Here is a 25,819-nt window from a genome sequence, read left to right on the forward strand (position 1 = left end):
CCCATTTCAGCCTGGGCCCAGGGCTCTCGGCACGTCCCAGCAGCCAGGCCCCCCCCCATGCCGTGCGGTCCAGCCCCACACACAGCCCAGCCCGTAAATCAAGTCTGTATTGGGTCAGGCCACGGGGACGCAGGGAAACAGCAGCCCGAAGGCAGAGCCAGCCCACACGCTGGGGGAAGCCGAGCCTGGCTGGGTGCGGGGTCCCATGGGGAGGCAGTCCGTTTCAGGCTGGGGGAGCACCCTGGCCCCCAGATGCTCCAGCCCGGAGCGGCTCAGGAGGCCTTGGCTTTCCGGCGCTGGGTGCCCCAGAGCAGCAGGGACAGGGCAGCGGTCACAGCTCCCAGGACGCCGTAGAAGAGCAGCATGGGGAAGGTGCCCTGCAAGGCAAAGCCAGCCGTGAGCCCGCGGCCCCTCACCCCTGCCCCCAAGCTCAGGACACAGGACCCTCTGGGCCAGGCTTGACCCCCAGGGCCATCCCGTCCCCCCGGCAGGACGGGCTGGCCCTGGCCTGGGCACCTCGAGGAAGGAGCTTCCCCCCTCCCGCAGCTCCCAGCGTCTTCCAAGACAGGCCCCAAGGCCACGTGGCTGCAGCACGAGGCCTCTGCTCTGCTCCGTCCCGAGCCCTTTTCCAGGCTTCAAGCCTGCGGTGATGCCCTGAAGCACCCCGTCTCCAAGCTGGACATCACCCTGCTTGCAGCCTCCCCCGTATGGCCGCCTGTCCCCACTTGGTCGCTCCCATCCCCACCCCAGACCGCTCCGCTTTCCCACCTCCTTAAAACCCCAAGCCCAGAGCTGCCCACTGTGCTCTCGGCCCGGGACGTGGCAGCCTGGCCGGCCCTGAGATTCGTTCAAGGGTGTTGCAGGCGTCCTGCCACAGCAGGCGGGTGAACATCTGAGATAAGCCCAGAGGTCTCGGACCAGGCAGACACAGCCATGGGTCCCGAAGTCTAAATACTGCTCTAGCTTTGTTTTGTAAGCAAAAAACAAAACAAAAAGCAGAAACCAAGAGCTGGCTCTTTCCAAGGGGGCTGCCAGGCTCTCCCGGGTGAGAGCCCATCCTGGAGCCTAGACAGTGCCCGGCAGAAGCAGCATCACCTCCCGGGCGCTGCACCTACTGCTCCTGCCGACAGCCCAGAACAGGGGCTGCCTTACGTGCACCCCAATCCCCGGGGCCCCAGACCCCTCCAGGCAACACGACGGCCCACCTGGGACCCGCGCGAGTTACTGGGCCCCGTGGGCAGCCCCCAACACACCAGCTGAGACGTCGCCCTGTTGCTCTAGCCCAGCTCCCCTTCACCCAGCACCTGCAGCTCCCCCCAGCCTTGGCACCTGCTCCCGACAACTGTTCCTGCACCAAGTCTAACAGCACCATGCGGCTGCAGCCCACGGGGAGGAAGGGCCCAGCTTGGAGGCTGCGGTACAGGAGGTTCAGCTTGGATCCCTTAAATGCGTCTTTTCTCCTGTGGCTGCCCTGCTCTGACAGTGATGCCAGGGCGGGGGGGACTCTCCATCCCTGGAGGTGTCAAGGGTGCTAGGCCTGAGTGATGTAGGCACAGCGATGCCTGTGCTCTGCTGCGGGGGGCTTTGGGGCTGTGCTGGTTGCCCCCTGCCCTTTTCTGTTCCATGTGTCAGGGGGTTTAACCCTCCCCCAGAGGTGCTGGCTGCTGCAGCCCAGGCTGGGGCTGGGCTGGGCCAATGCTCCTGCTGGCACCAGCCCCACAGTGTCCTGGCTGGGGGGTCTTGCCCCTGCGCTCAGGCTCAGTCCCACCCTGCACTGGGGCAGGAAGGGACTTCCCCCTGCTCAGACTGGTGTGGCCTGAGGGGTTTTGTCTTCCTCTGCAGCGGGGGCACGGCCTGGGATCCACGAGCCCCCTGGCAGCAGCAGGATGTCGGGGAGGGGCGATGCCTGGGGCTGGTCCAGGCGTCTCTGTAGGTTTGCTCTGCGGTCAGATGCAGGGTTTGTCTGGGCTGGTTTGCACAGGGCTGATCCTGCCTCAGCCTGGGCCTGGACTAGATGCGACCCTGAAGCTCCCTGCCTGCCCCGCAGCTCTGGGACACTGCCCGGGGCCCCAGGACCAGCACCACCCCCGCCCAAACCCCGGTGGCTTCCCGCTTCTCACCTCGCGCAGGCACTTGTAGCCGTGGTAGGGCCCCCAGCACAGGCACTGGGTGAGGCCGGGGCCGTTGGGGGCGCACTGGGAGTTTTCGGGGCAAAGCCAGGCTGAGCAGAAGCAGATGGGAGAAGAGGTCACAATGGGGCAGTGAGACCCCCGCCTCGATGGCTCCCGCGGGCGACGGGAGACCGTGGGGCAGGGAGCAGCGCGGAGGACAGCGTGGCCCCGAGAGCAGAGCCCGCGCACTGGCTCCCCGAGCACCCCCTGCCCCTACCGAGCTCCCCAGAGCTGTTGCAGGCGTTCCTCTGGCCCTGGCAGACTCTGCTGTCCGAGCCGGCTGTGACGTTCTCCCAGGCCGCGCTCCCCCCGGGGCAGTCCAGGGCAAGCGGGACGGCTCTGGGCAGGAGAGACGGGTCAGAGCTGCCTGGGCGCGCCCAGGCCACAGCAGCCCGCCAAGGGTTAAGGGCCCGATCCTGCCCCGAGCACTCCCAGCGTGCACCCTCTCTGCACTCTGTACCCCACGGTGCTGCCAGTGCTGGGGCCCCCCCACCAAGCCCCCTGTGGGACCACACCCTGCCCGGCGCTCACACGCTCTGCAGGCTGGTGAAGCCCAGGAAGGCGGCGTCGGGGAGCTTCTCCAGGGGGTTCTCCGTCAGGTCGCTGCGGAGGGACCAGTCGCAGGTGTCAGCCGCCCCCACCCCCGCACGCGCCCCCCCCGCCGGGAGCGGGGACGGGACTCACACGACCACGGCGGTGCTGGCGTCCTGGAAGCCGGGGCACAGGCTCGTCCGGTTGCAGCGGCCCATGTCCAGCCTGGGGGGCACAGAGCAGCGTCGGCACGCCCCGCCCGGGTGGGCGCCAGTGGCGAGGGTGCCCCCGGGCCCGGGCCGCGCTCGCACCTGCGCGGAGAGCCGCGGGGCCGGGGCGGGGGGGGGAGGGGAGGGGGGGGGGTCCGGCTCACCCCAGCAGGCGCGTGGCCGCGTCCAGGCAGCAGCGTCCCCGCAGCAGCAGGCCGGGCCGCCCCGCGCACAGCCGCGCCACCGCCGCCCCGCGCCGCGCCGCGCCCGCGCAGCACGCGCACACCTGCGGGCACGGCGCGGGTGAGCGAGCGCGGCCGCCCGCCACACCCACGGGGGGGCCGCGCCCCCGGCCCCGCGGCGGGGCGCGTACCTGGGGGGCGGCGCGAGCCCCACGCGGGGCGGCCGCGAGCAGGAGGAGCAGCAGCAGCGCCCACGGACACGGGCCCATCGCGCCCGCCCGCCCGCGTCACGTGACTGCGGGCCTCCCCGCGGCCGCGCCCCCCCACGCGGGACCGCCCCGGGGCGGGGCGGCGCGGCCCCACGTGACCCCGCGCGCGGCCGCCCCACGTCTCCCTGCCGGCGGGCGGCCGGGGCGAGACACGCGTGGGCCCCACCTCGCCTCCCGCTGCCAGCCCCCACGTCCGTGCCCACGAGCCCCCACGACACCCGGGGCGAGCGGGTGAGCCCCACGCTGGCGCTTGAGGGGAAGGCGCCAGGGCCTCGGACATGGTCACGCCACCGCCTTCGCGGAGCGGGCGCCCACAGCACCGACTTCTGAGTGGGAGCGGGAAAACGGGTAACGATACGAAGGTTTGCACGCCCTCCCGCACCAGGGAGGCCGGACCTGAACCAGGGGGTCGGAGGGGCGAGCCCATGCCGCCGTGACAGCTATTTGCACCACGGATTTTCGGTTACCAGCGAGCAACTTGCCCTCTCCCACGACGCCTTGTGTGCGGGGAGACGCTCTCGAACCACGCCGAGGTGCTGAGGAAGTCAAAACGGCATCCTACAGCCCAACACCCGGCTCTTGCCAACGAGGATGAAGATTGTTTCGAGTGTTTCAAGGATCAAAATGAAAAACAAGTGAAAATGATGAAAGCCGGCGTCACGGTGCCCACTGGAGACACGCTACAGACCTCGTTGCCAAGACAAGCCACGTGCAATCACAGAGTCGTTAATCTCACCAGCACATAAAGCGGTATGAGTCGTGCCGGCAGCTCGGACGCACTCGGTGAGATCACAGCGGTTTCCCTTGGAGACGATATGATAAGTCACCGCACTGATGATATCTTGGGCGACGCTGAAGCTGTTGTTCACGAACAAATAAAACAAGCCGAAAATGTGCTTTGCAGCTTGATGAGTCAACAGACATCAATGGTCCCGCTCAGCTCGTGGCTAATGTCGGGTCTATCGATGGAGATGGGATAAAAGAAGGTTTTTTACTTTGCAAACAGCTACCAGGTAACACAGCTGGGGAGGAAATATTCAGGGCGATAATGGCCCATTTTCAGGAGGGAGAACTGGAAGGGAAAACCTGCCTGAGCGTCTGCACAGACGGGGCAGCCTCTATGACAGAGAAAATGCAAAGTCAAGCAAGGAAACCGGGATGTGCTGGTGACCCACTGGTTCCACTGGAAACTGTGGGTCAACAGAAGAAAATAGAGAATTTAAAAGCATGGCCCTTGAGAAGTCGCCTTTTCTCATTGTTACATGAGGATTTCATGGATTTCATAGACGTTGGGGCTGGAACAGACCTCGGGAGATCATCGAGTCCAGCCCCCTGCCCAAAGGGGCAGGAAGTCAGCTGAGGTCACAGAATCCCAGCAAGATAAATGTCCAAATGTCTCTTAAAGGAGTCCACAGTAGGTGCTTGCACCACCTCCGGCAGCAGTCTGTTCCAGGCCTGGGGGGCTCGGACAGTAAAGAAGTTCTTCCTTGTGTCCAGCCTGAAATGGTCTTGGAGGAGTTTGACTGTTCCACTTTGTCATCCCTTGAGGTGCTCTGGTGAACAGATCTGATGCACACCCCTGATAAACTTATAGGCAGCCACCAGGTCCCCCCTGAGCCTGCGCTTTTCCAGGCTGAAGAGTCCCATGGCTCTCGGCCTTACATCATAAGGCCTGTTCTCCTGCCCCCTGATCACGTGTGTGACTCCTCTGGACTCTCTCAAGCTTCTCCACGTCCTTCTTGAATTGCGAAGCCCAGAACTGGATGCAGTACTCACCTGCACCTGACATTGCCCTGGAGCCTGTGGCGGGCCTGAAGGCTCATGTTCATCCTGTGGTCAGCGATGACCCCCAAGTCCCTTTCATCCATTGTGCTAGACAGCGTAGCACTGCAGAGCCGATAAGGATGCTGCAGGTTTTTCCTCTCAACGTGGAGAACCTTGCATTTTTCAGTGTTGAACACCATCAGGTTCTCGTCCGCCCATTTCATGAGTCTGTCCAGGTCTGCCTGGATCACCCGCCTGTCCTCAGGTGTGGATGCTTTACCCCAGAGTTTGGTGTCATCAGTGAACTTGGCCAGTTTGCTTCTGACACCAAGGTCTGGATCATTGATGAAGATGTTAAACAGTGTAGGCCCTAGGACAGAGCCTTGTGGGACCGCACTGGTCACCGCGCACCAAGACGATTGGCTCCCGTCGACCACCACCCTCTGAGTCCTAAAGCGGAGCCAGTCCCCCAGCCAGCGGATCGTGGTGATGTCAAGGCTGCAGTTGGCCATTTTAGCCAAGAGGTGATCATGGGATACCAGAACGAAGGCTTTTTTAAAGTCAAGGTATATGATGTCGATCTCTTCTCCTTTGTCCAGGCGATAGGTCACCTGGTCATAAAAGGAAACGAGGTCGGTCAAGCAAGACATACCCACAAGAAACCCGTGCTGACTGTTCCTCAGGATGTTGCCATCAGCCAGCTGGTCAAGTATGGTCTCTCCGATGATTTTTTCCAAGATCTTCCCCGAGACAGAGGTCTAGCTGATGGGCCTGTAGTTCCCCAGATCTACTTTCCTCCCTTTCTTGAAGATAGGCACCTCATTGGCCTTCTTCCAATCTTTGGGCACTCCACCAGAACGCCACGAGTTCTCAAAGATCTGTGCCAGTGGCCGAGCTATGATGCTTGCCAGCCCCTTAAGTACCCTGGGGTATAAACTGTCAGGGTCAGCTGACCTAAAGGTGTCCAGCCTCTCAAGGTGTTCCTTTGCATGGTCTACACTGATGAAGGATAACAATTTTCCCTTGCCCTAGCCATCCCATACCATATTGAGCAGGGCCATCCCTTGGGGCTGGTGAAAAAAGGATGCAAAATACCCATTAAGCAGGTTGGCTTTTTCCTGGGTGTTGGTGGTCAGTTGTCCCATCTGGTTTAGCAGGTGTCCAATGTTACCCTTGCTTTTCCTCTGGCTCCCCACATATCTAAAAAAGGACTTTTTTTTGTCCTTGATATGTGTAGCCACTTGGAGTTCAGTCGCAGCCTTGGCTTTCCTGGTTTGCTCCCTGCAGAATATTCCTCCTTGGAGGTGGATCCAGTCCTCCATCCTTTATACATTTTTCTTTTTAGGAGCAGGAGGTCCACTAGTTCCCTGCAGAGCCAAGGGGGCTGTGCCCTTTTGCTGCCTTTCCTCCAAGACGGGATGGACATTGCTTGTGCTTTCAGGATCACTCCCTTGAGGAGCAACCACTCATCCTGAGCTCCCCTCCCCTTCAGGTCATGGTCCCTTAGGGCCTCACCAACAAGCCTCCTGAGCCTGTCAAAGTCAGCTTTCCTAAAATTGAGAACTTCTGCATTGCTGACTGACTTACCAGCTTTACACTGGATAGTGAAGGTGATCATCTCACAGTCAGTCTCCCAGCTTCCCTTCAATCCAAGTCAGCGGGCCCGGATGACCTTCATCCGCAGGTGCTGAGGGAATTGGCTGGTGTCATTGTGGAGCCATTGGCACGGCTGTTCGAGGACTCCTGGTGCTCGGTCCAAGTCTCTGAGGACTGGAAAGGGGCCAATGTGGTCCCTATTTTCAAGAAGGGGAGGAAGGAAGAGCCTGGCAACTACAGGCCAGTCAGCTTCACTTCTATCCTGGGGAAGGTCTTTGAAAAAATGATCAAGGGCCACATTTGTGAGAGCCCTGCAGGGGAAGTGATGTTGAGGGGTAACCAGCACGGGTTTGTGCCAGGCCGATCCTGCCTGACCAACCTGGTCTCTTTCTACGACCAGGTAAAAAAGAGCTTAGATGAGAAGGAGGAAGTCGATGTCGTCTTCTTGGACTTCCCGAAGGCCTTCGGCACAGGTGTCTAACACAATTTTGGTGGGCAAGCTGAGGGACTGCAGCATGGACGAATGCACGGTCACATGGGTGGCAAACTGGCTTCAGGGGCGCATCCAGAGGGTGGTGGTGGACAGGTCGATGTCGACCTGGGGGGGTGTGGGCAGCAGAGTCCCCCAGGACTCGGTCCTTGGGCCGGTGCTGTTCAACATCTTCATTAGTGACCTGGACAAGGGTGTGGAGAGCACCCTGTTCAGCTTCACTGGTGACACCAAGCTGGGGGGTAAAGTGAATACACCGGCAGGCAGGGACCGCATCCAGGCAGACCTCCATAGGTTGGAGAAGTGGGCGGATCTGAACAGGATGCGGTTCAACAAGGACAAGTGCAGGGTGCTGCACCTGGGGAGAGGGAACCAGCATTAGGGTTATAGGTTAGGGGCTGACCCTCTTAGCAGCAGAGGCAGAGAGGGATCTTGGAGCCAGGATTGACTCCAAGATGAATAAGAGTCACCAATGTGACAAACCAATAGGCAGAGCCATCCGCACCCTGTCCTGCATCAACGGGGGCATCACTAACAGGTCCTGAGAGGTCTTGCTCCCCCTCTATGTGGTGCTGGTCAGGCCACAGCTGGAGTCCTGTGTCCAGTCCTGGGCGCCGCACTTCAAGAGGGACGTGGGGAACCTGGAGAGGGTCCAGAGGAGGCCACTCATATGGCTGGAGGCCTCCGTGGCCAGCCCTATGAGGAGAGGCTGATGGACCCAAATCTCTTCAGTCTCCGCAAGACGAGACCGAGAGGGGGATCTTGTGGCTGCTACAACCTTATCGGGGGCCAGCAGCAGGGACTCGGGGAAAGTCTGTTCACCAGGGCCCCCTTGGAGTCACCGGGAACAATGGTCACAAGCTGAGGGAGGAGAGGTTGAGGTTAGATATTAGGAAGAACTACTTTGCCGTAAGGGTGGCCAGAGCCTGGAATAGGCTTCCCAGAGAGGTGGTGCTCTCACCTTCCCTTCGGATCTTCAAGAGGAGCCTGGATAAGCACCTGGCTGGGGTCTTATCACCCCTGCCACCCCCAGTGCTCCTTCCTGCCCATGGCAGGGGGTCGGACTAGATGACCTGTCTAGGTCCCTTCCCACTCAGTGATTCTATGATTATACGGTTCCATGATCCTTCGGTTGCTGATTAGATCATCCCGTTACTAGTACCAGGTCAAGCAGCACTTTGCCCCTCGTCAGTCCACAGACTTCTTCGAGTCAGATAGAGCTCATTCACAAGGATGAGGAAGCTTTGCGACTGTTCGGATTTGGCCAAGTGCTCTTTCCACGAATGTCCAGGTAGTTGAAGTCTCCCATGACAACCATGCACCGGGAGTGTGCTGTCTCAGCTAGTTCTTTGGTGAATTCCCAGTCGAGCTCTTGATCCTGGTTAGGAGGTCTGTAGTAGACTCCTACCATTGTGTCCCCTATACCACGTTCATCGCGGATTTTAACCCAGAGGGTCTCCAGTTGTCCACCCTGATGCCAGGTGTCAGCTTACAGAGACATGCAGCTTTCCTCGATATAGGGAACTACACCCCGGCCCCTTTTATCTACATGGTCTTTCCTGTATAGGGTATAGCCGTCTATATCTGTGGCCCAGTCATGGGTGGAGTCCCACCAGGTCTCCATTATCCCTATGGCATCGTGGTCTCATAGGACGTGGGAGCAGATGGAGGGACGTGGGCTTTCCCGGGAAACGTTTTGCCATGTCTGTATGAGCTGAGAGAGGAAGTAAAAATCTCAACTGCGGAGCAGTTTGCACACGCGAACCCGATTGCTGCTGTAGCATGGGGCCCAAAGTTTGCCCACCCGGGGGATGTATTCCCACACCTCCGTGATCTGAACAGGAAAATGCAAGGAGGAAGTGAAAACCTTGTCTCCAGCGCTGATAAATGGCATGGGTTTAGATCATGGGTTTCACTCTGGCCTGAAAAGACAGCGAAAAGGTTAGAAATGTTCTCCCTGGCAAATTCAGCAGATCCAAATAGCAGCGTTTTGGCTAACGTTACTTTCTCAGCATTCAGAGTTTAGTTTTTATTTCCCTTCACTTTGTATTGAAAATTTTGAAAGGATCTGTGATCCTTGGAGTTCATCTGCAATGGAAAGCACAAAAAATATTTCAATCATGGCTCAAGAGCGGCTTACCGAATTAAGAATGGATCGCAATTTTTAAATTAAATCTTGTGACTGGCTGTTGGGCTCATTCCGGCTTACCGCTGCAAACAAATATCCAGGCACCATACCTGTGCCAGCGAAATTTTCCAAGCCTGACTTTCATCCAGAACAAACAGAGAGAGTGCCTGAGGTTGGTGGAGCAAGAGCTCCGAATTGCACGGCCATCCCCTCCGCCAAGGTAAAGCGACTCTGCACGTCGAGACAAGCCCTGATTTCACAAGGAAAGTAAGTTTTAAATATTCGTCAGATGCTGGGTGCGGGGGTTGTGTGATGCAGAAGATTTTTATTAATGTCAGTGTGTCTTGGGCTGGAAAAGGTTGTCCATCCATCCATGCCATGTGCTATTCATCCACCGCTCCACTCCAAGCTCTCTCTCTCCATCTCTCCACCTCTCTCTTTAATTGCTCTTTTTAGTCGCTGCTCTGCGGCAGCCCCCCCAATGCCACGGATTATCCTCGCTGCCCTTCTCCAGTTCTACATCCCGTGGGAGGTACGGGGACCAGAGCTGGGCGCAGCCTTCAAGGCGTGGATGTGTGTGAATCTCTTAATGGGGCACGGTGACATTTTCAGTCACCCTTTGGACTCTGCCTGCCAGCCAGAGGGTCTGAGCTGGGTTTACAGGGCCCCGGAGCACCCCCGGGTTACAGAGTAACCAGCCCCCACCCAGGTATGTTTGTTTTGGGCAGGTTTTAATGGTGCTTCCTGCTAACACTGTGGACTTTGCTGTGTAATTCAACTCCGCGGCCCTGTGCTGGGAGGGGAAGCCCCATCCTCGGGGCCTGGACCTGCCCTAGCACCAGCCGTGCCTTCCTCCCAGGCCTGCCTCTCCAAGGCACGAGGGAGCTGAGCAGTTGGCCCGTTCCCAGGGTCCGCAGGGCCGAGCCAGGCCAGGCACCAGCCGCACTGCAGGACCCCAGGCTGCAGGCAGGGCTGGGGATGACATCCCGTGCACAGTAACCTCTCACTGACTGTGCAGTGCCCCAGCTGGGCTGCAGCCAGGCCGGCCGCAGCTTCTGAGCAGCTGGCTGGAGCATCGTGCTCACAGGGTAGTAATCAATGGTGCGATGTGTAGTTGGCAGCCGGTCTCACGTGGAGTGCCCCAGGGGTCGGTCCCGGGGCTCGTTTTGTTCAATTTCTTCATCAGCAACCTTGAATATGGGATGCAGTGCACCCGCAAGTCTGCAGATGACACAAGCTGGGGGGAGTAGTAGATAACCTGGAGGGTAGGGCTAGGATTCAGAGTGACTAAGGCAACTTGGAGGATTGGGCCAAAAGAAATCTCATGAGGTTCAATAAGGACAAGTGCAAAGTCCTGCACTTAGGACAGAACAATCCTGTGCACCGGGACAGGCTGGGGCGATGGTCTGGGCAGCAGCTCTGCAGAAAGGGACCTGGGGGGACAAGGGACAAGAAGCTGAACAGGAGCCGGGAGCGTGCCTGTGGTGCCAAGAAGGCGACCGGCATCCTGGGCTGCATTGGGAGGAGCGGTGCCAGCAGATGGACAGCAGTGATTCTTCCCTCTATTCAACACTGGGGAGGCCACATCTGGAGTCCTGTGTCCAGCTGTGGCCCCCACAACAGAAAGGATGTGGACACATTGGAGAGAGTCCAGTGGAGGGCAATGAAACAGTTGTGGGGCTGGGGGACAGGACTGGTGAGGAGAGGCTGAGGGAACTGGGCTGACTGAGTCTGCAGAAGAGAAGACCGAGGGGGGTTGAATAGCAGCCTTCACCTCCCTGCAGGGGGGCTGCACAGAGGATGGAGCTGGGCTCGTCTCAGTGGGGGCAGACGACAGGACAACAAGGGGAGTTGAGGTTGGATATTAGGAAAACCTTTCTTACTAAGAGAATGGTGAAGCACTGGAGCAGGCTCCCCAGAGGTGGACTCTGCATCCTTGCAGGTTTTGAAGACCCGGCTAGACAAAGCCGTGTCTGGGATGATGTAGTTGGGGCTGCTCTGAGCAGGCGGTTGGAATCGATGTGACCTCCTGAGGCCTCTTCCACCCTGAATTGTCTGTGATTCTGTGATTTTAACACCCCCAGGGCCCTGGCTGGGGGCTGCACCCTGGGCAGGGCCAGTGTGGCTGGGGCTGCTCCCAGCCTGGGCTGAAGGGAGTGACCTGTGGCAGCCTCAGGGGAGACAGGCAGCTCCCCCCAGCCTTGACCCAGCTAGATGCATCCTCTGGCAGCACAAGCAGGAGCTGTTTGGGTCCAGTGGGGCAGGCCTTGCAGTGGACACGTGCAGCACCATGCACACCTCCCCACCTGACCCCCAGGCCTGTCCCCAGCCCAGCTCCACCCATACCAGGAGGACCTTGTGCTGCCAACCCAAGGGGCCTGGGCCTCAGGCTGGGGTGGAGAGGCTGGGCAAGTCCCTGCCGAGGGTGGTCCAGCCCAGCGCCCTCACTGTGCTCCCGCTGTATCCTGGAGTTCACCTGAGAATTGACTGAGGCCACATGTGCATGTGCATGGTCATTGTGGGCGATGCTAATTATCCAGACATCTCCTGGGAGGAACACTTGCCCAAGCTCCTTCCTGACCCGTGCCAAGGAGCGATTCCTGACTCGGGAGGTGCGCGGGCCAGCCAGAGGTGATGCTAGACTTGGTCCTGGCCAAAGGAGACGACCTGGTGACCAGCCTAAATACAGAGGGAAGTCTGGGCGACAGCGACCATGAGACCATCACGTTCACTGTCCAACATAAGGCAGACAAATCTGATAGCAGGATTGAAGTCTTGGATTTCTAAAAACAAATTTCAACAAGCTCAGGTTAATAGTAGGGCAAGTGCTACGGGGCCAGGGACTGAAGGCTAAAGGTGTGCATGAAGAGTGGTTGTTCCTTAAGGACACGATCGCTAAGGAAGTCTGTTCCCATGCAGAAAAAAGGTAACTGAAGGGCTGGGAAGCCCTCTTAGCTAAACAGGGAAATCACGGTCCTCTTAAGAAAGAGGTTTATGGAAACATGGGGCAGGCCCCAAGGAGGACTATTCCACGGCGGCCCACATTTGCAGGGAACAGATAAGACAAGCTGAAGCGGCGACCAAACTTAGATTAGCAACAGGAATCAAGGACAACGAGAAGTCCTTCTTTAGGTACAAAGGGAACAGGAGGAAAACAATCAATGCATTTCCAGCAAAACCAAGGGAAAGATTCTTCCGCTCTGCTCAGCACTGGTGAGACTGCGGCTGCAGCACTGCATCCAGGTCTGGGCACCGCACTTTAACAAGGATGTGGGCAAGCTTGAGAGAGGCCAGAGGAGAGCCACGCGCATGATCACTTGCACACCAAGCTCTGTGAGGGAAGGCGGAGGGATCGGGGACTCTTCAGCCTGAGAAGGCGGCTGGGAGGAGACCTGGTAGCAGTGTACCGCTACACTAGGGGAGTGCATCAGGGGCTTGGCGGGCAACTGTTCACCAGGCCACCTGAGGGGAGAACCAGGAGCAACGGCCGCAAGCTCCTGGAAGACCGATTCAGGCTCAACATTGGGAAAAACTCCTTCACAGTCAGGGTGTCCAGATGTGGAATAAGCTCCCTCCAGAGCTGGTGCAGTCGCCTACCCTGGAAATCTTCGAGACTGGACGGTCACCTCGCTGGGGTCACCTGGTCCCAGTTGTCTTTCCTGCCAGGCGCAGGGGGCTGGACCTGGTAATCTTCTGAGGTCCCTTCCAGCCCTGGACATCTATGAATCCTCTGGGCAGAGCGGGGCAGGGCACTCTCACTCGGAGCTTTCCCGGCCCATTAACCAGGGCTTAAACATTAGCCTACAGGGAAAACAAAGTGTGAGTGACCCCCTCTGGGCTCTGCCCTGCTGACCCCGTGTCCTCCTGCCCTGGCCCTGCCTGGTCACCCCAGGGCGGGGCGGGCAGACCTGTGCCCCACTTCACACGGGTCCTGCGCATGGCCGAGTCCCAGGTCCTGCAGCCCCCGTGGCTGCCAGCTCCTGGGAGCTGGGCTGTCTGCCCTGCACCCGTGGGCGACCGGTGCCACGTGGCACAAGCCTCCTCGTGCTCAGAGGCCCCCCAGGCTGGACAGCCCCGTCCCGGTGGGCGCCGGGGGATCCCAGTGGGCCTGCTCTCCCCACCAGAGGCGGCTGCCGGGGGCAGGACGGACCCCGGTGCTGGGGGGTCTGGTAGGCCTGTGCGAGCAGGCAGCTATTTGTTCTAGCTTTGCATCTGGCTGCTTCAGATGCCAGGGATCTGCCCCGGAGATCCCGACCTGGTTCCTGCTTTGATCCACCCAAGCCGCCCTGAAGCTGCTCCGCCATCCGGCCGTAGGGTATCATGGGGAACCAATGAAATATCTGTAACTTGGTTGGTTTTCGTCCCATTTGGTTGAAATTTGCAGGGGTGGTAGCATCTGCTGAGAGCACGAGGCCTGCCGAGTTTCAGGACGGGTGTAGGGGCTCAGGGGAACCACCCACGGTCTTGAAAGCAAAACTCAGTCAGGAGTGTTACAGGCGCGGGGGCTGGGCACCTGGAGCCGGTGGCCCAGCGGTGAGGCGCCCGCCGCGCAGGTCGGTGCGGGCGCCGGGGCCTGCACGCCGGCTCCTGACGGGCAGCACGCCGCCACGGGCGCCCGTGGGCCTGACGGTCTCTGTCTCGGGGCGGGGCGGGGCGGGGCGGGGCCGGGGCGCTGCGGGAGGCCGAGCACGGACACGTGCAGCGAAGCCCCTCCTCCCGCCGGCCCCGCCCCCGGCCCCCCGCGCAGGAGCGCGCCCGCCACGACGTCACTGGAGCGCGCCGCCCGGGCCGGGCCGGGCCGGGCCGGGCCCTCGCCGCGGGGCGCACGTGGGAGCGCGGCGGGTCGGGTTGCGGTCGCGGTGACGCCGGGAGCGGCCGGCTGCGCTCCGCGGGGCGCGGCCCCGGCGGGGCGGGGCGGGGCGGGGCGGGGCCGGGGCCGGGGCCGGGGCCGGGCTCCCGCGTGTCTCGTGTACGTTGGAGCTGCGGAGCGCGCCTGGCGCGGGTCCCACTGGAGCGAGGGCCCGGCCCCCCCCGCCCCGGAGTCCTTGAGGCGGGCGGAGATTAGCTGGAGCCGGAGCCGGATCCAAGGTCTCGGCCGAGCACTTGCCCCGTGGGCGCCCGACGGCCAGCAGCCCCGCTCGCCCGTCCTGCCCGGCCCGGCCGCCCCGCAGCACCGACCCCTCTTCTCCCGCAGCCCCCGGCGGGACGGTGGCGGTGGCGGTGACGGGCCCCGGTGGCTCCGCGTGCCGGCGAGCCGGAGCGGGCCGGCCCAGCCCCTGCGCGTAGAGGCTGGGCCGGCTGGCGCGGGGGGCTCGGCCGGCGCCATGGGCTTCGCGGTGGCGGACTACGTCATCTTCGCGCTGGTGCTGGCCCTGTCGACGGCCATCGGGCTGTACTACGCGCTGAGCGGCGGGCGGCAGCGCACGGTGCGCGAGTTCCTGCTGGCCAACCGCAGCATGGGCTGCCTGCCCGTGGCCCTGTCGCTGCTGGCCACCTTCCAGTCGGCCGTGGCCATCCTGGGCGTCCCGGCTGAGATCTACCGCTTCGGCACCGAGTACTGGTTCCTGGGCTGCTCCTACTTCCTGGGGCTGCTCATCCCCGCGCACGTCTTCATCCCCGTCTTCTACCGCCTGCAGCTCACCAGCGCCTACGAGGTGCGGGGCCAGGGCAGCTCCTGGCTGCAGGGGGGGCGCGGGCCGGCGGCGCTCCCCACCCCGCTGCTCACCCCCACCCCTCCCTCGACAGTACCTGGAGCTGCGCTTCAACAAGACGGTGCGGGTCTGCGGCACCGTGACCTTCATCTTCCAGATGGTGAGTGCATGTGTCCGTCTGTCCCACCGGGCCCTGAACGCCCCCGCTACCGAGCTCCTCTCCCTGCGCCAGCACCTGGCGTCCTCCGTGGCGTGACCTGCACCCGTGCCAGGAGCTGGTGCTGCGCAGCTCTGCTCCCCGCCCCGCCTGCCCCAGCAAGCGCATATCGCGGCAGCTTCGTGCCACTGGCTTGTGACCCCCCGCCACCACCTTGGCCCAGGATGCGCAGTCCACTCTGCCACAGCTGCAGTCCCTGTCTGACCCTGGGGTGTCCCCCCCGCCCCCCCCACGTGGCTCCATGTCACCAGCCTGCAGCAGGGGCACTGAGGGTGGCGTGATGCAGGCCGGGCTTCTCCTTTGCCCGCGCAAGGCGATGTCCCTGTTTGGCCTTCCCTGCCATGACAAGGCTTCCTGATTTTGCCTGTGGCAACTTGTGCTGCTCAGCTTCGTTCTTGCCCCCATGGTTAAGTGCGCGCCAGGGAGTTATGCAAATATGCTCCCGTGCAATTTTGTGCATAAAACGCATGATTGCACCTGACTGCATAATTAAGCCGTGTGGGCTCAGTGCCTCCGCCTCTGCAGGGCTCTCGACGCTCCAACCAGGAGCCCTACGTGGAGGCACTGAGCGCGGTGGCTGCGGCTGGGGAGTGGGGAGGGGAGCTCCTGCCTGGTGTGGGCCCTGCACCGCACGACCCCACGGGTGCGCAGCCAGCAGCAGGTGCAGGCCCTCTGCTGCAGGCAGAGACCCCAGGCCTGGCAGTGCACGGATCCAGCTGAGCACCAGGGACTGCATGTGCTGGCATGGAGCTGGCCTGGCCCAGCCTGCTGGCACGTGCTTTTGAATCAGACCAGGCTGGCTCCGTGCCAGCGCATGGGGCTTGTGGCACCGCTGGTGGGAGCTGCATGCTGCCGGGCTTGGCTGGGGCTGGCAGAAATACACGTGGAGGCATGGAGACTGCCCAGCAGGATGGTGCATGACTCCCCGTGGCTTCTGCTCCATGTGCCATCAAGCTGGTGGGGCCTGTGCCTCCATGTGCACCCCTGGGGCTTGGCACATCACATTGAATTTTTGTGCACATAATTCCCAGAGGTGTTGCTAAGGAATAAGGAAGCGTGGGCATGGATGCAGTGGCTCATGGCCAGGACCTTCTGCTTTGGGAGGTTTTGAGTGAGGTTTTGAGGCTGCAGGCTGGGAGTGAGGGGACCCAGTGCAGCCTGGGGGTCCAGCCCACATCTCCCACCTGCCCCTGGCTTTGCCCCTCACCATAGCTTTGCTGCATGCCCTGTTCCTATGCCCCTGAGCAGCCTCCACCTGTTGCAGCAGTGTGGGGCGCTGGGGGCTCCCAGCAGGGACTGACTGTGCCTGCAGCCATTGATGCTGTCACCACTGCGACTTCTCTCCTTGGCAGGTGATTTACATGGGAGTTGTTCTGTACACGCCGGCGCTGGCCCTCAATGCAGGTAATGACGTGGCTGCTGGGCATTAAGGGGGCCTGTGGGGTGGGGGCTCCCGTGCTTCCAGCTGCTATCGGACCCAGGTCTGGTGCCATCTGTCCCTGGCACTGTGCTCGGCTCTGCTGAGCCCCCCATGCTGGCGCGGCCGGTGGCTCCGGGCACTGCAGCCCCTACCCCAGCCCCTGCAGGTGCCCCCCCAACTCCGTTCTGTTTGCAGTGACTGGCTTTGACCTCTGGGTTGCAGTGCTGACCATGGGGCTCGTCTGCACTGTCTACACCACCCTGGTAAGTGTCCCCCTTGCCCCAGCGGGGGTGGCAGGAGGGGTGGTCTGTGGGGCAGGACAGTGGGATGGATGAGGGGCCTCCTGTGGGGTGCCCATGTGCCCTGGGGGAAGGATGGCCCCCTCCTGCCCCAGCCCCCTGCTGGGTTGTGCACGGGCTGCCCGGCCCCCTTCCCACCCAGCAGTGGTGACAAGCAGTGTGTTGTCCCCCCCAGGGTGGGCTGAAGGCCGTGATCTGGACCGACGTGTTCCAGACGCTGGTGATGTTCGTGGGGCAGTTGGCTGTCATCGTGGTCGGCACCCAGAAGGTGGGCGGCATGGGGCAGGTCTGGCAGGTGGCGGCTGCCCATGACAGGATCTCAGGGATCGAGTAAGTGCCAACACACCCAGGCAGTAACACTCCTGTCTCCTGGGACCCCCCAACTCACCCCAATAATGGCAGCCCAGTCTGGGGTCACTGCCGTGCCTCCTGGCTCCTGCTGTAGCAGCCAGCCCAGCCCTGGTCAGATGGATGGTGCACTTAGAAACCGAATTTTTAATCTAGTTTCATAGATTTCATAGACATTTGGACTGGAAGGGACCCCAGAGGATCATTGAGTCCAGCCCCCCGCCCCAGGGGCAGGAAGTCAGCTGGGGTCGTAGGATCCCAGCAAGATAAGCATCCAAATGGGTCTTGAAGGTGTTCAAAGTGGGTGCTTGAACCGCCTCCGGCGGCAGTCTATTCCAAACCTTGGGGCTCGGACAGTGCAGAAATTTTTCCTTGTGTCCAGCCTGAATTGGTCGCGGTAGAGTTTGTGATCGTTTAACCTCGTCATCCTTGGGGTGCTCTGGTGAACAGGCATTCTCCCAGATCCTGGTGGTCACCCCTGATAAAAACTTACAGATGGCCATCAGATCACCGCTGAGCCTGCACTTTTCCAGGCTGAAGAGCCCCATGTCTCTCAGCCTGTCATCATAAGGTCTGTTTTCCTGACCTCTGATCATGCCCTGGCTCTTCTCTGGACTCTCTCAAGGTTCTCCACATCCTTCTTGAGTTGTGGGGCCCAAAACTGGACACAGTACTCCATCCGTGGTCTCAGCAAGGCTGAGTACAGCGGGAGTTCTTTACGAATTGACACAACACTCGGTTGATGAAGAGCAGAAAGGCTTGCTTTAATAATGACCAACAGGTGACAAAACTAAATGACAGGAAAAGACTTTCCCAATATAAAAAGAGCTATTAGTCCTTGTATTGTCTTAGCTGCAAAGGGAACTTTACCCAGTGCGGGCAGGGAGCCGTTCTTGTACAGCCTCGCAGTGTGCATCCTTCACTTGTGGCTGGGTGGCAGGATGGCTTCTTGATCTTCCCTGGACTGTACACACCTTGCTGGCAGTTCTGTCTTGCTTTTTATACTGTTAATTGTATAGCTTCTAAGCAGTCCTTAATAGATGGTTAATCAGAGTCTGAACAAAGCAGGCAGGGACAGAGTTAACATATTCCAATTGTATCTTGTTTGCGTGTTTGTGAAGTTTGCCAGGTTTTGATCAGTTTGGAATCAAATAGGATGGGCATTGATTGCATGAGAGACCTTTAGGAAGTTGATCACAGAATACTATTTTTCAGTAGTTATTTTAATAATGGAGCTTAATAAATAGCTGCATCAGATGGCTTATGGAGACAGCGAAGATCAGAAACTGTTGGTGTGGGTTTCAGGAGAATACACTGGTTTGGCATAATAAACATTTAGATATTGACTGCCTACTTTGAAAAAAATTCCTTGATTAATAAATGCAAATGTGAGGCAGTGAGGGTCAGACAGTAGGTGTGAGGTAGGTTAGATGCAGTCACATAGACTGATTTTAGCATAAAACTTTAGATAGATATTGGATGTTTGCTTTGGGGGAAATAGGTCTTAATCAAAGGGGAATGTGTTCACCATGATATATTTCAAGTCATGTTTTCAGTGCACCTTGGCTTTTCTTCAGGCTTTGCTTTGAAGTGGGTATTTTAGTTCTTTTGTTTTTAGTGGCACGTGGCTCAGTTGAGATATAGATGTAGTTTGCAGGTTTCTCTTCAGGCCACTTGGCTTTCTGGCTTGCTCTCTGAGTCTTGTTACACTTATGTAATGAGTGTGTTAGGTCTCTGCCAATACTTTTAACCACCACTTATTTTTTTAGGCTCAGGTGTGGTAGATGGCTGAGGACTGTTAGTTTGATTGTTATCTTACGGCCTGGATCTGGTATTGGGGACTGCAAGCACTCCACTCTCTCTTACACCTAATAGGTTGCAGCCATTAGCGGAGCTTGATTTTCTTGTGGCATTCTTGTTGCCACAAGCCAGTCTTGCCCCAGCCATTGTCCTGCATTTTTTGTGCAGAGACACTGTCCAAGCTTTCACAGTTTTCACATGCACCACGGGCATGGGGTGGAGGAGTTGGGGGGCCAGTGTAGGCAGGGGCATCCATGACTCTGGCCCTTTGGCTGCAGCCTGAACCCGGACCCCTACGAGCGCCATACCTTCTGGACCCTGGCCTTCGGCGGTGTCTTCATGATGCTGGCGCTGTACGGCGTGAATCAGGCGCAGGTGCAGCGCTACCTCAGCTCCCGCTCGGAGAGGGAGGCTATGCTGTGAGTATGGGGGACAGGCCGTGGCCAGCACTGCGCATCGCTGTCTGCCGTGCTCCCCTCCCTGGCGAGGGCAGCTGGGCAGGGCCTGGGCTGGGGCTCCAATGGGGGCAAGTGCTGGGGCCTGGAACATCCCAGCAATAGACCCCTGGCTCCTCCCAGCTGGGCCCAGCTCTGGGCCAGGGAGTCACCCTGTCCCTGTGCCCACTGAAATGCCTCGCTGCTCCCCACAGCTCCTGCTATGCCGTGTTCCCCTGCCAGCAAATTGTGCTGTCCCTCAGCTGCGTCATGGGCCTCGTCATGTTTGCCTACCACCAGGAGCACCCGCTAACAGGTGCCCAGAACCTGGCCTCCCCCGACCAGGTGAGCTCCACCAGTGCCCCGGGGGCCCGGCGTGGCGGAACGGGGCTGCCTACGAACTTCAGCGCTGCCCTGGACTGGGTCGGACCCAGGTCCATCCTGCCCAAGCCACTTTGTCACGCTGGCAGAGAGTAGCAGCTAGAAGGGAGAGTGATGGGGTCTGAGCAGGGTTTTCCCTGCTTCTCTCTTCCTGCAGCCTCCAGCACAGAGTCCAGGCAGGTCTGTTGTAGGCTGTGCCCCTCACTCCCTGCTCCACAGCCACTGATGCCCCTTTCCTCCCAGCACTTGTCCAGTCCTTTGTGGGAGAAGCTGAGAGTTCAGCTAGATCCACATCTGGTAGCCACGAGCTCCACCTGTTAGTGAGCCTCTAGGTGGAAAAGAAGTGCCTGGTGTTACTAGTGTTTTGCTGCGTTTTTTTGCTTTTGTCCAGTGAGAGATGGGCTAAAATAAATTACTTTCTCTTCACCATTTGGTATTGTGTGAACCCTTCTGTGCCCCCTCCAGTATCTCTTCTTTAAGCTGCCCAGGCCTGGCCTTAGTCTGTGCTCACAGGAAGCCCCTCCATAGCCCTCATCACCCTCGCTGTCCATCTCTGGACCTGCTGTAATTCTTCTCTCTCCTTTTGGAGGTGCAGAGACTGGAGCTGGCCACAGTTTTGAGGCATTGACACACTATGGATTTATAAAGGGAGCATCAACGTGATGCCTTCCTCCTCCTCCTCCTCCTCCTCCTCCCCCCCTTTTTGCCAGGGCACTCCCATCCCCTGCCCTTCCCTTGGAGTCAACTGTTGGGAGGGCTGCACCCCAGTGCTGGGGCTCCTGGGAAGAAGGAAGCTTCTGCACCCTGGTGCAGTGATGCTGTTGTTCATGGCTGCCTCCTGGTCCCTGGGAGCCCCCTAGCCCTGCCAGGGCCTGTTCTGACCCCCTTCCCTTGCAGATGGTACTTTACTTTGTCATGGATGTCCTGCAGGGCCTGCCTGGCCTGCCCGGCCTCTTCGTTGCCTGCCTCTTCAGCGGCTCCTTGAGGTGAGTGTGGGGGGCCCTGGGGCAGAATAGCCCTTGCAGGGCCTGGGTGAGGGCAGGGGCAGGGACAGGACCCTGCTGCCCCCCTGGGGCCACAGGAGCCCCCAGTGGTGCTGTTTCTGCTTCCAGCACCATCTCCTCAGCCTTTAATTCCCTGGCGACGGTGACCATGGAGGACCTGATCCGTCCCTACTTCCCCAGCATCCGCGAGTCCCAAGCTACGTTGCTCTCCAAGCTGCTGGGTGAGTCCCACAGCCCCAGCTCTGCACAGAGCCTCTCAGTTGGACCAGGTCGGGGTGGGGGAGATACTGAATCCAGTGCCAGACTCTGCCTCATATCACAGCAGAGCCAAGCGGGAGAGGTCCCAGCTCATCCAGCCCCTGCTCCAGGCAGGATCAGTCCTGTCTGGACCTGAGCTGTTTCTGACACCACATCCTGGCCCTGCAGACTGCCATGCACCCCATTGCCCAGGGGAGGACGGGGGATGAGGGTGGCAGTGCCCTGCTGCTGCCAGGGGAGTTCAATGCACCAAGACCCCAGGATGAGGCTGTGCCCCTGCTGCAAAGGAAGGCAAAACCCCCCAGTCCACACCTGTCTGAGCAGGGGGAAATCCCCAGTCTGAGCCTGAGCAAAGGGGCAGACTTCAACCTTTCCATCTCCACATTCCCAGCTTTCAGCTATGGCCTGCTGTGCCTGGGAATGGCATACATCTCCTCCATGATGGGCTCAGTGCTGCAGGTAAGAGCTGCCTGCATCCTTCTGTCCCTGGGCTCTGTGCCCTGTGCTGCACTCACTCTCCAGTGCCCTTCTTGCAGGCTGCGATCAGCATCTTTGGCATGGTGGGTGGCCCACTGCTCGGCGTCTTCTGCCTTGGGATGTTCTTCCCATGTGCCAATTCCCTGGTGAGTGCCCCCCATCCCGCTGTGCACCAGCAGGGGCCCCTCACACCAAGGGCAAGGGTGAAGGGCACTGGTGGAGCTGGAGCTGGAGTTATGCCCTGCTGCACTAACTGTAGCTGGCGCTGCGATGGCTCCTGGGGCCCAGAAAACTGCAGCGGGGCTGGAGGCAGCTTTTGGAAAGCTGCCACCAGGGGCAGGGCATGCACATACATCCCCAGCTGGCTCCGTCATGGCTCGCTCAGCCCTGGGACTGATCAGGAGCAGTGCATCCAGCTGGGGGCAGGGCGATGGGTCCCAGTGCCCTAGTGCTGATGGCAGTGCTGCGCAGGGCGCGATTGTGGGCCTGGCTGCAGGGCTGGCCATGGCCTTCTGGGTCGGCATCGGGAGCTTCGTGTTCAATAAGATGGCGTCGCCTGCGGCCCCCCCGGCATCCAACAGTACCCACTTCCCCCCAACCGGCAACCTGACAACAGCTGTCATGATGACCCTGCTGACCTCCACCACTGCCCCCGCAAGGTGAGGGACGGTGGGGGTCTGTCTAGGTCTGAGCTGCAAAAAATGTGTGCGGGGGGAGGAGGTTGGGGATGGGACTGGGGCCTCGAGGTGCGGGCAGGAGCATCCATCTGGCTTGTGGGGGGAATTGGCCTGGCTGAGGCCAGACCCTGCTGCCAACCCTGCCTTGGCAGCTCCAGGGGAAGGAGTGCAGCAGGGTCAGGGTCCCTGCTGCTCCTCATGGTGCTGCTGTCCCCCCACAGCCGCACGGGGCTCCCCAAGTTCTACAGCCTGTCCTACCTGTGGTACAGTGCCCACAACTCCACCACCGTCATCGTCGTGGGGCTGCTCATCTCCTTCCTCACCGGTATGCCCAGCCCAGGGGCTGGGGCTGCCCTCCCTCCAGGGGACTCAAGGGGATCGACTGCTGTGCACGGGTGGCCAGGGATGACATGGCGCTCTCGCCAGGAGGAAGGGAGCCAGGCCTGGCCCTGCTGTATTGGCACTGGGGGAATGATCTGCCTGGGTGGCAGGGGGCAGATCTAGCTCAATGTGACACCCTCCACCCTGCAGGCCCCATGCGGGGAGAGGATGTGGACCCGCGCACCATCTACCCTGTCCTGGTCAAGCTGTGCCACTGCCTGCCCCATAGATACCGGGCCCAGCTGAGCTGTGGGGTGGGCAGCTCCATGCAGGTAAGCACTGGGCTGGCTTCCTTGGCCTGCCCCCCCCCACTGCCATGGCTTCATCCGGTGCTGGAGCCCTCAGCTTCACTGGGTCCTGCTCTAGGCACTCTGTCCTCAGGCACTGAGGTGTCATGGGCCGGGGCCAGCAGGTCTCTGCCAGCCCCAGGGCCTCAGCCATGCTGGGGATGGTCCGGAAAGAGGCATGTTCCCCCCCTTCATGTACCTCTCCTCTGCCCAGGACATGAGCAGCATGGAGCCAGCTGGCCTTACTGCAGAGAAGACCAGCAATGGACTCATCAACGGGCCTGTGGGCGGTGTTGCTAGCTGTGAGGAGGGTGAAGGCTTTGCCCGTGCAGACGCTGTTCCCACCTGCGTGGTACAGGAGACATCGTTCTGAGCTCAGCTGTGCGAGCTGCAGAGGGGCTGGCGCAGCCTTCCCTGCCTAGACCCATTGGGGCAGGAGGCCACTGCCTGGATGCAAGCCAGGCCTCAGCCTTAGCCCCAGACCAACAGGCCTGGGCTCTATCTGTTCCATCCCCCTGGGGGCTCCCGGGCCAGGGTCTGCAGTAGCCAGGGCTTCACAAGAGTCCCACCAAACACTGCGAGCCTCTGCACTCACTACAGAGTTAGGACCAAAGATGGAGTTGGGCTTTTGCCCACCCAGATATATGGGTGCACACATATGCCCAGGAGCCAGTCAGAAGGGGGAGCTGGTTGCCATGAAGCACACTCTCCTACCCCTGGGCCACCAGCCTGGCCCCAGTAGACTTACCCACCCCTGCTGCCATCCTCAACCCCCAGTTTCCCTCCTCAATAAATGTTTTTGTGCATTCTGGTGTGGTACTTGGTCCTGCATGACAAGGTGGGGGGGTACAGTTCATAGACATTAGGGCTGCAAGGGACTACAGAAGATCTTTGAGTCCAGCCCCCTGCCCAAGTGGCAGGAAGTCAACAGGGGCCATAGGATCCCAGCAAGATAAAGCATCCACATTCCTCTTGAAGGAGTTCGAAGTAGGTGCTTGAACCACTTCCTGCTCCAGACCTTGGGGTCTTAGACAGTGAAGAAGTTGTTCCTTATGTCCAGCCAGACTCAGTTGCAGCGGAGCTTGTGACCATTTGGCCTTGTCATCCCTTGGGCCGCTCTGGTGAGCAAATGCTCCCCCAGATCCTAGTTGTCACCCTGATAAGCATATAGGTGGCCACCAGATCACCCTGAGCCTGCGCTTTTCCAGGCTAAAGCGCCCCATGGCTCTCAGCCTGTTGTCATAAGGTCTGTTTTCCTCCCCTCTGATCATGCGCGTGGCTCTCCTCTGCACTCTCTCAAGCTTCGCCACATCCTTGAATTGCAAGGCCCAAAACTGGACGCAGTACTCCAGCTGTGGCCTCACCAAGGCCAAGTACATGGGGAGAGTGATGTCCTGGGATTTGCTTGAGAAGCATCTATGGATGCAAGCCAGTATTTTGGTCCCTTTACTAGCTGCAGTATTGCATTGCAGGTTTATGTTCATCTTGCGGTCGATCATCTTAAGGAAACAATCCTCCAAGCCCAAAGGAAGGTAATCCCAATGAGTATCAAAGGGAGCAGGAGAGCGCACAAGCCTCCGTGGCTCACCAAAAGCATCCGGGAATGTCTCCTTGCTAAAAACGAGGCTTACACCCAATGGAAGGAAGGGGTCATCACCGGGAGGACTATTCTGTAGTTGCTCGGGGATGTAGTTAGGAAGGCCAAGGCAGAGATGGAACTGGGGCTAGCTTCCCAGATTAAGGACAATAAGAAGTCCTTTTTTAAATACATAGGGGGTAAAAAGAAGGTCCCGGGTAATGTGGGGCCCTTGCAGGACGCCATGGGAAACTTGGTCTTCACACCAGATGGCAAAGCTAACATGTTTAATGATTTCTTTGCCTCCGTCTTCCTAAGTAGGGACCAGAACAGCCACCTCCCTGCTGGGCCCCCCCTCGGGCCCCAGGGGAGGCACACCTGGGCCACGGGTTAGCGAGGATTTAGTTAGGGAGCTTCTGGAGGGGTTGGACGTATTCAAGTCAGCCGGCCCGGATGATCTCCACCCTAGAGTTCTAAAGGAACTGGCCGAGGTCATTGCAAGTCCCCTGGCACAACTTTACGAGCACTCGTGGTGCTCTGGTGAGGTACTGGGGGACTGGAAGAGGGCTAACGTGGTCCCCACCTTCAAAAAAGGCAGGAAGGAGGACCCGGGAAACTATAGGCCGGTTAGTCTTACCTCGATCCTAGGCAAGCTGTTTGAGAAAATTATGCTGGCACACATCCAGGAGGGGCCAGCAGGGGACTGCATGCTTAGGGGCAACCAACATGGGTTCATCAGTGGCAGGTCCTGTCAGACCAACCTGGTGGCCTTTTACGATCAGATCACCAGATCATTAGATGCAGGGGTAGCAATGGACATCGTCTTCCTGGACTTCCGGAAGGCATATGACACCGTCTCTCACCCCATTCTCATCAAGAAACTGGGGGGCTGTGGGGTCAACACCGACACAGTCAAATGGGTCGCCAACCAGCTGGAGGGCCGCACCCAGACGGTGGTAGTGGATGGGTCCTTCTCAACCTGGAAAGACATGGGCAGTGGGGCTCTGCAGGGCTCGGTCCTCGGGCCCGCACTGTTCAACATCTTCATCCGTAATTTGGATGTGGGGGTAAAAAGCACCCTGTTCAAATTTGCTGATGACACTAAGATGTGGGGGGACGTGGGTACATTGGAAGGATGCAACAGGCTACAATCAGACCTAGACAGGTTACAGGGGTTGGCGGACGAGAATAGGAAGGGTTTCAACACAGACAAGTGCAAGGTGATGCACCACGGGAAGAACAACCGGCACCATACCTACAGGTTAGGGA

At 59.6% G+C, this 25,819-nt stretch overlaps 3 protein-coding genes across 8 annotated transcripts; 1 reads left to right on the top strand and 2 right to left on the bottom strand.

Moving 5' to 3' along the window:
* Positions 1 to 89: 89 nt before the first annotated feature.
* ATRAID (all-trans retinoic acid induced differentiation factor) lies at positions 90 to 6,821 on the bottom strand. 4 transcript variants are annotated; one of them, XM_090031258.1, is made up of 7 exons: positions 3,285 to 6,821; positions 3,076 to 3,197; positions 2,856 to 2,927; positions 2,703 to 2,774; positions 2,389 to 2,510; positions 2,121 to 2,221; positions 90 to 377 (listed from the first exon to the last, which is right to left on the bottom strand). In XM_090031258.1, the coding sequence occupies exons 1-7, from the start codon at positions 3,787 to 3,789 to the stop codon at positions 115 to 117; spliced, it is 1,257 nt and encodes a 418-aa protein (XP_089887384.1). In that variant the 5' UTR covers positions 3,790 to 6,821; the 3' UTR covers positions 90 to 114. The 4 variants fall into 4 exon arrangements, with proteins under 4 accessions (XP_089887384.1, XP_089887387.1, XP_089887386.1 ...); XM_090031261.1 differs by lacking the exon at positions 2,389 to 2,510 and having other exon boundaries at positions 3,285 to 3,441; XM_090031260.1 differs by having other exon boundaries at positions 3,076 to 3,396.
* A 5,623-nt stretch (positions 6,822 to 12,444) lies between these two features.
* On the bottom strand, positions 12,445 to 14,666 carry LOC149875803 (uncharacterized). Of its 2 annotated transcripts, none has more exons than XR_016439767.1 (2): positions 13,596 to 14,666; positions 12,445 to 13,141 (listed from the first exon to the last, which is right to left on the bottom strand). XR_016439767.1 is itself a non-coding variant. In XM_090031264.1 (2 exons), the coding sequence occupies exons 1-2, from the start codon at positions 14,664 to 14,666 to the stop codon at positions 13,130 to 13,132; spliced, it is 825 nt and encodes a 274-aa protein (XP_089887390.1). In that variant the 3' UTR covers positions 12,445 to 13,129. The 2 variants fall into 2 exon arrangements, 1 of the variants encoding a protein (XP_089887390.1); XM_090031264.1 differs by having other exon boundaries at positions 13,854 to 14,666.
* SLC5A6 (solute carrier family 5 member 6) lies at positions 14,665 to 23,780 on the top strand. Of its 2 annotated transcripts, none has more exons than XM_090031254.1 (15): positions 14,665 to 14,994; positions 15,086 to 15,151; positions 16,561 to 16,612; positions 16,824 to 16,891; positions 17,103 to 17,257; positions 19,354 to 19,494; positions 19,725 to 19,854; positions 20,788 to 20,876; positions 21,003 to 21,115; positions 21,544 to 21,611; positions 21,689 to 21,775; positions 22,101 to 22,288; positions 22,528 to 22,631; positions 22,838 to 22,959; positions 23,189 to 23,780. In XM_090031254.1, exons 1-15 carry the CDS (start codon positions 14,665 to 14,667, stop codon positions 23,345 to 23,347), a joined length of 1,872 nt encoding a protein of 623 aa, XP_089887380.1. In that variant the 3' UTR covers positions 23,348 to 23,780. The 2 variants fall into 2 exon arrangements, with proteins under 2 accessions (XP_089887380.1, XP_089887381.1); XM_090031255.1 differs by having other exon boundaries at positions 20,821 to 20,876.
* Positions 23,781 to 25,819: the final 2,039 nt, after the last annotated feature.

This window comes from Crocodylus siamensis, chromosome 1, assembly GCF_052110815.1.
Source record: "Crocodylus siamensis isolate JL-2025a chromosome 1, ASM5211081v1, whole genome shotgun sequence".
NCBI lineage: Eukaryota > Metazoa > Chordata > Crocodylia > Crocodylidae > Crocodylus > Crocodylus siamensis.

Bases quoted from the DNA above. Each gene is read 5' to 3' on its own strand.
- ATRAID (XM_090031258.1), bottom strand. From the start codon at position 3,789: ATGGGCTCGCCCCTCCGACCCCCTGGTTCAGGTCCGGCCTCCCTGGTG. The intron at 3,198-3,284 runs GTACGCGCCCCG...CCGTGCCCGCAG, and splicing joins GGGCTCGCGCCGCCCCCCAG to GTGTGCGCGTGCTGCGCGGG. The intron at 2,511-2,702 runs GTGAGCGCCGGG...TCTCCTGCCCAG, and splicing joins TTCACCAGCCTGCAGAGCGT to AGCCGTCCCGCTTGCCCTGG.
- SLC5A6 (XM_090031254.1), top strand. From the start codon at position 14,665: ATGGGCTTCGCGGTGGCGGACTACGTCATCTTCGCGCTGGTGCTGGCC. The intron at 19,495-19,724 runs GTGAGTATGGGG...TGCTCCCCACAG, and splicing joins TCGGAGAGGGAGGCTATGCT to CTCCTGCTATGCCGTGTTCC. The intron at 20,877-21,002 runs GTGAGTGTGGGG...TTCTGCTTCCAG, and splicing joins CTCTTCAGCGGCTCCTTGAG to CACCATCTCCTCAGCCTTTA.
- LOC149875803 (XM_090031264.1), bottom strand. From the start codon at position 14,666: ATGGCGCCGGCCGAGCCCCCCGCGCCAGCCGGCCCAGCCTCTACGCGC.